Source organism: Papaver somniferum, chromosome 4, assembly GCF_003573695.1.
Source record: "Papaver somniferum cultivar HN1 chromosome 4, ASM357369v1, whole genome shotgun sequence".
NCBI lineage: Eukaryota > Viridiplantae > Streptophyta > Magnoliopsida > Ranunculales > Papaveraceae > Papaver > Papaver somniferum.
This window is the reverse complement of record NC_039361.1, coordinates 106,166,462-106,177,971: the sequence shown is the minus strand read 5'-3', so window position 1 is coordinate 106,177,971 and position 11,510 is coordinate 106,166,462. Positions and strand designations below refer to the sequence as shown.

Here is an 11,510-nt window from a genome sequence, read left to right as displayed (position 1 = left end):
ATAACTAAAGATGGGAAAACTATAAGTTTCCATCACTTACTTACTAGAAGGTTACATTTTATCTTTTAACAGTGCAAAGACCAATTTTCTGAAGTTAAAACTGTTTTTATTGATCGCATGAGTCGTATGATATGGCATTTTATTAGAGAATTCAATTAAATTAAGGTTCCTTCGCAAGGTACACAAGTGGTTAATGTTCCCGATGAGTTTTGAATTCCATTAGATCAAAAATTGTTGAGCATATATTGAACCCATGGTTTTCCATATTGGGTATCAACACTTATAGTTACAGATAAGATATAATGGTATTGCTGATACTGAGTGATGATGACCGAAATTGACCATAGTTGACCGAACCTATGGATTCACGTTTAATTTTATTATCGTCCTCCATTATATATATTTGCAAATATTGAATGTTTACATGCGCTTTCAAACACAATAGATAACTAAAGATGATTGATATCTGAATTCGGAAAATATTATAATACAAATAAATTATCACATTAGTTGTTTTTTTATTTTGTAAAAATCACATTAGATATGACTAAGCATATTTCATTGTCTTCGCTGGTGATAACAATATTGTGACAATATATTATAGTTCGAGTTAATTTTTTTCAAAATTCTGAATAAGTAGTAGATGGTCGATTTTGTTTTTCTTGGTAATATACCGGTTTTGGAGGATATGTGTAGGAACTAGATGAATTTTTATATAATCCTTCTTGTCAATCAAGACACTCATGTATTTGATATTGAAACTATTGATTTAAATCCAATAATTCCCCATTCTAAAAAATGATTGATCATTGATACACTGAATGCATTTGTTGGCTTAATTGTGAAATCTCAAATTATATTTTATCACGTGGAGACTAAGGTCGTGCATCATGCATCATAACTATCATGGAAAATGATAAGTTTAACATGTTGCGTTGTAAAAGATACGAATCTTGCTGTCTCGCACCATGATTTTGATCTTGAGCATTAAACAAATTATCAAGAAATGTTATCAGCGAAATAAACATCTAGCGTTATACCTTGTCCCCCAAGCTTTATGTCCATTTTTATTTCCAGTTCCATCGTTATTATTTCCTTCAAGTATATGTCTACTTTGAACTTCTGTGTTTAAATTGATTGGTTCGACATTGATATTTTTGATGAAATAGCATAATGTGATGGCGATCTTGTTTTCCTTTTCTAAGTTGTTATAAAATTATACATACCATAATTAGCGCTTGTGTTTTTTTTTGTTCTATATCTCTTAGTATGTTGCACCGATACGATAGCGATACAGTCTGTATTATACTGACGAATGCAAAACTGACACCTTATTTGTTTTTTTATGACTCATCTGATTCGTTTGGATCTGACCCGTTTATTCTTTTAGTCACATCTTATTCATCTGACCTAAAAATATATAAGTCAGTGGCTTGGTCCCTTGATTCAGAAACATTTTATTCTCTGACTCACCTGGGCCCGAGCCGGGAATTAGGTATGAGTCAGATCACAAATCATATCTAACTCAAAATAAAAAAGCAAACGGTCTGATATCTCGAGTCAGCAAAAAACAAACATACTCTTAAACTCGAAAATACAAATAGATTTAGGACTTTAGATTACTACCAATAAATACCGACACTGCTAATGCAAGATTTTGTAATGAGAAGACAACATGGTGGAGGAAGATTATGTGTGAGAAAACTAATGCGGAAGAGGCATGTTTGGTTCCAGCACAAGTCAATGAGACAATTGGTAGAAGTATGTGGTATGAAATTCTTAAGGCTAACAAAGATTTTTAAAACTCTGTCACTATACAGGTTAATAATGGGAGAAAAATAAGATTCTGGCATGACTGGTGGTGATATAAGGTGTCCCTTAAATACATATATCCAAGGATATACAGAATTAGCCGGCAGAAGCATGACATTATAGCTAACTTACTGACTGCAGATGCATGTTGGAATCTATACTATTCTAGAGCTTTAGACCCAACTGAAAGAATTGATTTACTGGAATTAAAACATAACATTAGGAATGTAACACTTCAGCAGGACACAAAAGATTGTATTGAGGGGAATGGTACGTCAAAGGCCATTTACGAGAGGCTAGCTGAGGTGGAGGTTGAATGGGAGTTTCACAAACTGGCAGAAAGTAAACTAGCCCCTCCAAAGGTATTGTTCATTATTTGGGCTGCATTACATGACTCAGTCCCTACAAGAAGCATGCTAGAAAGTCGATGGGTTGGTATTACTTCAAATATGTGTCTGTTTAGCGATTCTTCTATAGAAACGATGGATCATTTGTTCCTTAGCTGTAGTTGGGTTCTCTTTTTATGGAACTTCTTTACTGCTTCCCTACACGTGCAATGAGTGATGAATAAAGACTATATTTCACTGTTGAAGGAATGGAAATAGGATACTAGCTCGATGAGAAAGAAAACAGTATGGCATCTTCTGCCATTTGCGATTAGTTAGGAGTTATGGTTAGAACAGAATAGCATAGTGTATGGAGAAAAAAACAAATCGAAGGATGAGCTAATCCATGCTATGATTTTGAATATCTGTTAATGGAGATTCAAAGACTTTTCCGTGAATCCAATTTTATACCAGTAGAAGGATTTTTTATTTTTTTTTGATACCCTGGATTAGTGGTCCCTAAACTATATCCAAACTCTTTAAATTGGAATGGATTTTGATAATTATACGGTTCGAACCTTACCTCTGCAATAGGAAAGAGCATGCCAACAACCAGACCGCTTGGTGATTGGCATCAACAGGAGGATATAGTTGATTGGTAAATATCTTTTTATACATATAGACTTTTATTGACCGATACCACAAATCATAAACGAGGTAATCGTGGAATCAGATACTCATTAAGCTTCTAAAATCCTCGACAAGAACCGATGTCACTCTAAAAAGAGGTGACGCCATCCACAATGCTTACCAATTCCACTTACAGAACCAGTCAAAGATTCTAGTCTATTAATCGGTGGTCAACAGAATCGCCACCAAAATCGAACAAGACGTCACCACTTCACCTTTTTGATTTAAATGAAGAAAGAGAATTGTCTTCTCTATGAATCATAAACTCACTCAAATTGGAAAAAGGAAGACTCCACTGTCATCCTCAGCATCAATCTTTTAATTACTTCTTCAAGCAAGAATCAACACGTGTATTATACCCATCAAATCTGCTACACTTAGCTGTACACTAGAAAGCTAAACAGCTGTGTGATTATTATATTCATAAACAAATAACTTCCGATTTAAGTGTTTTACCGTTTTTTTACAGCTGTACTTTAACCCGCGTCTAACCAGTTTTATAGGTTTTAATTAAACACGCGTTTTTTCTTATAAAACCCCCGTCTCCCAAATCTTTGCCTCCTCAAAAATTTCACACTTACAAAAAAAAAAATCTAACTATTACAAAGAACAGTACTTAGCCAGCCAAGAACACTTATCTTCTACTAATCCTTCTTCGAGAAATGGATATGTTTTGTTACAATCACCTTCAACAGAGTCAGTACTCGGATTTGATATCATCACCAGTATCTGATTCAAGTTTGAGTAATCGGAATACATTTTCCGATGAAGAAATTCAACTAGCATCCGATAAACCGAAACGGAAAGCGGGGAGAATGAAGTTTAGGGAGACAAGACATCCGGTTTACAGAGGAGTAAGACAGAGGAATAATGATAAATGGGTATGTGAAGTTAGAGAACCGAATAAGAAAACAAGGATTTGGTTAGGTACTTTTGCTACACCAGAAATGGCTGCTCGAGCTCATGATGTTGCAGCAATGGCATTAAGAGGTAGATCAGCTTGTCTTAATTTCGCTGATTCTGTTTGGAGATTACCTGTGCCGGTTTCATCTGATCCTAATGACATTCGGAAAGCAGCAGCTGAAGCTGCCAAAGCATTCCAACAGTCAGAATCAGTTGATGAGATTAATAATTCGGGGCATTCGGAGAATTTTTCACCGGTGAATTCGATGATTTCTTCTTCGGAGAAAGTGTTTTATATGGATGAAGAAGCAGAATTTGAAATGCCTAGATTACTTGCTGATATGGCTGAAGGGTTGTTACTCTCACCACCTCCTTCAAGAGGGTTCAGTTGGGATGATATGGACAGTAATCATGCTGATATGTCACTCTGGAGTTACTCTATTTGAAATTTACCTCTTCTTTTTGGCAATGAAGGGTAAATTTTGGGGACCAAATTATCACCATGGCAGTACAAATGTTATTGTACTTAAATTTTGAAGTCATTGTAAAATGGGTATTTTCAAATACTCTGTTTTAGAGTCTTAGGTATATATATCAAGTAGTAACTTTTAGTCATGTACAGTAAAAAAGTTCAAGTTTGTAAGAGGGAATTTCCTGAATCAATAAACAAGATTTTAGAATTCAAATTCTCATTTTTGTTTACCAAATTGCAAGATACCTGTAAAAATTCACAATTCTAATTGGTCGGTCGAAAAGGCGACAGCCGGAATCAGTGTTTTGGGATTTCTCACTTTCTGTGTCCAATGTAGGCAGAAAGATCATGGCAATAAGTGGAGAATCTCATAGAGAAATTGTGCTAATTTTAATACATAATCCAACTGTTAATGATAGGAATATTATAAAATGCGCAACAGAAGATTTCATTGTACATGAAAAAAGGCGAAGCCTTTTAGGACGGCGAAGGGTCCCAAACCCGGTTAGATTAATAACAAAGACACCCTTTCAGGGTCAGAAATGATTACAGGCAAGGGAAAAAAAAGAAACAGATGAAAAAATTACAGGCAGAAAAAGAAAAAGATGAAAATTTACAATAATTTAAGGCTACCTCCTTAAACGAAACATCGGGTGTCCTTGTATCCACTTCATTTTTTAATTACAAAGAGAAAAAAAGACGTAAACGCAAACACGATCATAGTTATGTTAGGCATAAAGATTATATTTATTATAGTTTAGTTGAATAAAAGGCGACGTCTTACGGATTTGGATAATTTCGGAGTTGATGACGTTGTCTCTTTTGAAGATGACCCCCCTTGTTTTGTTTGCTCCTCTGATATTTTTTTGGATGGACCATCTTTCTCTTTCGAAAGATGAGCTGTACCTTTTGTTGAGCGATAAAATTCAGTAATACTGAGTTGGACTGCATTTGATTTTGGAGTAGTTTCACCACTTGCTTTCCTCTTTTTGGATTTCGACTCCTTCAGTTCCTGGAAATTCATTTGAAATATAAATGAAAAAATCATGGTTGTGAAGAAACATGTTGCAGGGCCCTAATTCAGAAGCATATGAAAGATGGGAACTATGCAGTTTATTTGTTGTTGTGTGAAACTCAGATCAGATGTTCCATTTGCTCTATTGGTTACACGAAACTGACGAATGCAAACAACTTGCAGTAAGTTCATATGAACTTCCATGGGGCATTCTGTCATTGTACCCCTTGAAAGGGAGCTCTAATTTTGTAAGGTTCGAAGATTTAGAGAGGAAGTTCTGTACAGGACTTGCAGGCCTACGGCTACAGAAGTCATTAAGTTCTAACATCTTTCAATGGTGAAACTAGCCCTCAGCAGATCAGATCGATCCCACTTTTCTTGAGAGACGGTATATTCTATCTTTCATATCTGATTTCGATTTGTTTCACACAGAATTAGCTAATCATCTGGAACATAAATGGCAAAGAAAACGGTGTACCTTTTCCCGTAAGAACCTGTCGGTTTCTTCAGGATATGCAGCCTTAACAAGATCCATGTTTTCATCAGTTAACAGGAACCAGCACCCATCATCGACGTGAATCTCGGGGATGTCAGGCTCATCCAACAAATCACCAAACTCGTTCACTTCCACGACTTCATCTTGCTGGGCATCATAGTCTTCAGTTGGGGTTGTAGAGCTCGCAATTTCCATAGCACCAACTCTCTTCCACTTCACCAAATAAGAAGGATGGCCAAATCGTATTTTCACACGCTGAATAGAATCAAACTCGTATTGTTCATGTAATAACAAGACTTTTGCTGGATCCGAAGCCATCTCTCTTAAGAGAATTGTAGATAACATTGGAAGCAACCTCTGGCGTATGTAGGAAGGGTCCCATCGCTGATGGTAACCTAAGAAGTCAATCAGTAGTTCGGTATTGGGGCTTTTCCACAATAGAGACATGCTTTCATGTTCTGAAAATAAAAGAAGCAGAAATAATTTCAAAAGTGGTTTATTGACATTACTCAAAGGAATATGATAAAGAGAAAGACGCAAAATATGAGGCAACTTGTTAGAGGTAAGAAATGATAACATGCAAATGCAGGATTGCTATGGACAATTAGGCTTTTCTGGTGGAGAAATGGGATGTGCAAAACTTTGGGTACGTTGCAAACAATGAAACAAACCATGTAGAGCTCAACATGGGAATAGGAGCTGACACAGTATATAGTATGGGAGGATTGAGCAATAAAATGGTAATATGCTATCATGTGGCAGTGGCGATGGCATCATAAAGATGATGGTGGTCCCTGGTTTGATCTCATTGCAATGAGATGGGTTGGTGACTATGGTATAATGATGTTGCAGCGGCCAAGTTTGATGGGGCAATTTTGTTGTCTTCAGGGTCTGGGACGACAGCGATAGTATTGCCTGTGTGTTTATTTGGCGGGGGTATAAGGTTGCAGTTACGCTTGGTGGTAGTGATGTTGAAGGGGGTTGGGTAATGTTGGTGGTGATAGTGAGGAGACGATATAGCAGGGAGGTATTAGTAACATGCAAGCTGAGTAGATTATCAGAGGAAATAAGTTACTTCATTTCAGTAAGAAAACAGAAGCAACAAAATTCGAGAGTGCTTTCCGCTTAAAGAAAAGTAGATCACAATTAAAGAACATACCACTTATACTTCCATCGATTTGGTTTAAATACATGTCAATGATCTGATCATTTGGAAACTTCTGTTGCGAGGACATTTTGCTGCAGACACTGAGTAGCCAATTCGTTTGCTTCTTCTGTTCTTTAACTTGTCGAGCCTGCAAAGGTAAACCAAATTAGCAGATGAAACAGAGGCGTAGAGAAACATATCTACTACCCAGGTCGCTACCAAATCACAGACATACAATTACACGAAAAATACATATTAGAGGAATGACATACCATGACACAAGAAGAGCATTCACATTTATATCCCGCTGGTTTTTGCGTACAATTATTATTAAAATTAACCCTGCAGTACTCGCAAGCATGCTTGACATGAGCTCTCTTGCTGCCCGGATGTCCACAATGGGAGCAATGGAATTTGTTCTTTGGTGAGCTTGTATCTGATCCACATACATCACGATCAACAAAAGACTCGCTAGAACTGCTATCAATCTGGGATAATGGAACATCACCATTGCCTACATCATGTAACCTGCAGAACGTGCAACTCTTGTTTATAGGAACTAAGGCAGACACAAACTGGGAAGTATACAATTCCAAAACTCTTCCAGAAGACAAAAAAGTAACTGATGAAGAAATATAACCTATTCAAGATCTCATCTTCAGGAAACATCTGAACAAAGCGTAGAGCTGTATCTATACCGATTCCAGACACCCCGCCCAAATCATGGTCATTTCCAACCAAAAGAGAGATCGCGATTAAGTGTCGTCTCTTCAGCCCTAAACCAGCTTCAATATCTGACATGTGGTAGCACTCAAAAGGTTCCTGCATAAAATGCGATGCCCATCCATGCTAGGGAGGTGAAAACTCATTGATACCAATTCAATCTGGCCATGACCATCGCAAAGAAAAATAAGAAATAGTAAAAATGAAGTTCGTCTTCCAATGCAAAGCAAAGAAGGAAGACAACACAACTAGGGACTGGAAGGAACCCCATCACTGACTCATTATGATCTCCTTGTATTACTTGGTACAGGACATATGAACCATTAATTTTATCTTTCTGATATGAACCATGATTCTCTAGACAAATCTATCTAAAACAAAATTCAGAAGTTTTTCTAGCAGTTCAATCCATCTTCCTCCCTCTATTCCTCCCAATTATTTAAGTCGACTTGCACTACCAGTATATACATTTGTGAGATGGGTCTCCTCAAGAGTATACACAAAACCTGAGTGTTTATACCAACATTGCAAAAAATGAAAATTTAGCTCCTTAAGTATTCCAGTAACCAATCTCAACAACTTGAGCTGTGCTATGGTCATGTGATGGGCCTGTTCGCTATCGTTCCAATTTTCACAGTTTACTGTCTGATAAAAATCTTGTTTTATTTGGATTAAAAATCCATTCTATGATTGGCATTATCATCATGCCTAATCTCTCCAGCCTAATATCATTAAGTAACCAAAAACAACAAGAATTATCGGTTCACGGTATCTTCCTACCGTACATTGTGATTCTCAAGAAAGTAAGCAAATCGCTCTAACTAAATCTCACACAACACCCAGCATCCATAGCTTACTCAAATCCTGAATCTGTCACATAAGTTACGTACTACATATGCACTCCACTATGTTAGGAAATCACTGCGATGCACTAAACAATAGGCATTCACATGTTCTTCTTGGGACAAAACATATGCAGTAGTAACCTCTAACTAATACATCCCGTCAATCATCAATAGGACCTATACTAATTGTTAATCGACAGCCAGTCACTCGGCTCTGAACCTCTAACTAAATGTTATCAGTGCACATACAAATGATGACCCACCTTACAATTCAACCAAGTGTGCGCATACGAAACAGATATAAGCCAACTACAATACTAAAACTCCACAAATTACCTTAGATGTAGGCCGGAGGGATTTTATCACACATTTGGCACCAAAGAGAAAAGCATCACTATCAGCAGTAATACAAGCATCAACATGCCCTTCACTATTTAACTTAGCGCAAAGCGCTTCCGCTTCGCCTTTTGCTTTCAACACAGGCATCCCAAGGGTTTCAAGCAATTCCTAGTTACACAAACAGTCACATAACTAAATCAATTCAAAATTTCAAACCCAAAAACTAAAATTAAAAAACTCATCTATTTTATTTCACTTCAAAGAACTTACCACACATTCCTGAACACACTTAGTAAAAGCCCCATTCCTTTCAACAGAAACACCATCGTTAACCCCTGGTAAACCAGACAAATCAATACCCGAAAACCTAAAGAATCTCTCGATTCTTGCCCGATTTTTCAATGGAGAAGAAACCCCATCAATAATAAATACAGGAAAAGCTCCAAGCTTTGAGAATAGATTAATGGTTCTAAAAAAAGTAAGTCTGATATGAGGGTTTCTTGCTTTGTTTTTTAGGGCAGTTTCATGTTGAACAATCCAGTATGATAAATCAACTGCAACTTTCTTGTTTCTGAGAAAATTAAAACCCTCGTTTCTGGCATAGGGTTTTAGCAAATCCCAGAAGTTTCCACCTACACCCATTGTGTGACGCTATTGTACGCCTCTGGTGAAGGAGTACACGGGACGGAGAAGGACGAAGAAGAAGAGAAGGGTAATTGATGGAAATAGAATTCCAACGGCTTTTTAGAAAGGGATTAGGATGGCTAATATACGCACGATGAGTGAAATGCGCTACATGGTGGTGCCCCAGAGTAAATAATATGGGTTCTTATATCGACACCCATAGCCATTAAGCTAATGTTCTAAAAGCGGCGGCTTGGCTGCTGGCTCGGGTGAAATTTGTTCCACAGTTGTTTTCAGTTTTCACATACTAATGTGGCGCTGCAACAAAATTTCTAGATCATCATGTGATATGATAATTACTTTTTTTTTTCTTTTTTTTTTTTGAAACGAAACTTTTTATTGAACAGAAAAGACTAGGCTGTTACATAATATAGGTATTCCAAATGTTAAATACTTTATCCACTCTAGCTAGTTTAGAGAGGAGGATATCAACAATCTTATTTCTCTCGTTTGGAACATAATATAATTTCCAAGAGTTAAAAACTTAAAAAAAAATTCTTTAATGTCTATAACAAAATGATACAGCCGCCAATTAATAGAACCATTTCATCTACAACTACTTTAGCATCAAGCTCGAAATGCACTTTCTTCATCCGTAAATCTTAAACCCATTGAACAACCTCCCACAATCCCGTGCATCATTCTGTTCCGCGCTTCTAATCTCCCTTAAATAGATGCATCTTGCTACTTGTTGGGTCTTTGCAAAATTCTGAATGATTAATTCAATGCCTCCTGACATACTATATTAATCAAAAGAACCATCGATTGATTCACTCTTTCAGTCGTTGATGAGGAGTTTACACCTCTGAACAATTTTTTATAGGCTTGAATTACTGCGTTGAAACCCTTTGTCGCATCTCTCTGTCCATATACCTCAAGCTATGATAGCTTTCTTAACAATTTCAAATTCAAATATTTGCTTGTTGTGCAGACTATGGCACCAGCTGCATATCCAGTCTGATAGATTACCAATAGAGAACCATACCACTCTCGAGAGGCTGCAGTTCATAATGATATGAGAAGTTGATTACTTGTGCTGACCACAAAAAAGATATGAGTCATCTAAGCCAACAATTGCATGACCAAGAGTTTCATTGGTTGGAAGAAATTCAGAGATAGATTTCCACATGAACTGATGAATTCTAGGTAAAGTAGGGAGCTTCCACATGGTCTTGTAGATTTTCTGCATTTTGTTTCCAACAGGCTGAAAAAGATTTGTTTCTCTATACATCTTACAATAACATGAATTGACCGAAAGTTACCATTTTTCTCGAGCAGCCAAATGAGCTTATCTTCTAGTTTTTATGGATGGTCATGTGCAGTATATGATCAAATGTAGCAGAGTCAAACAATTCATTTAAAAGAGTTACATCTAAGAAGAAGAATCTGTAGAGAATAGCTGATTAACGTGAGTGTAACTTAAATGAATTGTATACACCTGTTTTGGTTGCGGAGGAGATTGAGATTCTGGTATCTAATGATGTTTCCACATAAGAATACTTTCTCTATTAACCAAATTCCAACATACGTATCTTCTAATAAATTGTAACTCAGAACTTATGCTACTCCAAGACCATGTTGAATTGGATTTCTTTTTCAGTTCGAAGATTTCCCCATCTGGATAATACTTTGCTTAAAGTGACTTAGCCATGATTGAAGTCTTATACGTACAGAATTTCCAAGCTGACTTAGCAAGCAAAGATCCGTTGAAAGTATGCATATTAAGAAAACCCAATCCTCCTTTATCCTTGGGATGACACGTCCTTTTCCATGTTACAATTTTCTTACCTTTGTTCGATCTTTTATTTATCTAGAAAGATTGTTGAGAGAAGTTCGTATTTTTGATAGTTTCATCTGGGAACTTGAAACTTGTCATATGATGAATTGGAATGTCATTACTGACGTTTTTAATCATAACAAACCTTGCAGCTTCAGACATGTTACTACTATTCCATTTAGAGAATCTATTATCCATCTTCTCATTAAGCACTGCAAATGGTATTTTCCTGTTTCTTCCTACAAAAAACGGTTGACCTTGATATTTTTCAGTCTTTAAGT

At 36.6% G+C, this 11,510-nt stretch overlaps 2 protein-coding genes across 2 annotated transcripts; one reads left to right on the top strand and one right to left on the bottom strand.

Annotated features, from left to right (window-relative positions):
• Positions 1–3,398: 3,398 nt before the first annotated feature.
• LOC113276262 (dehydration-responsive element-binding protein 1A-like) lies at positions 3,399–4,420 on the top strand. The gene has a single exon (XM_026525842.1). The coding sequence runs from the start codon at positions 3,491–3,493 to the stop codon at positions 4,175–4,177; it is 687 nt and encodes a 228-aa protein (XP_026381627.1). The 5' UTR covers positions 3,399–3,490; the 3' UTR covers positions 4,178–4,420.
• A 269-nt stretch (positions 4,421–4,689) lies between these two features.
• LOC113276261 (flap endonuclease GEN-like 1) lies at positions 4,690–9,449 on the bottom strand. The gene is made up of 7 exons (XM_026525841.1): positions 9,039–9,449; positions 8,766–8,936; positions 7,502–7,683; positions 7,134–7,389; positions 6,874–7,009; positions 5,697–6,172; positions 4,690–5,215 (listed from the first exon to the last, which is right to left on the bottom strand). Exons 1-7 carry the CDS (start codon positions 9,408–9,410, stop codon positions 4,961–4,963), a joined length of 1,848 nt encoding a protein of 615 aa, XP_026381626.1. The 5' UTR covers positions 9,411–9,449; the 3' UTR covers positions 4,690–4,960.
• Between the last annotated feature and the right edge of the window lie 2,061 nt (positions 9,450–11,510).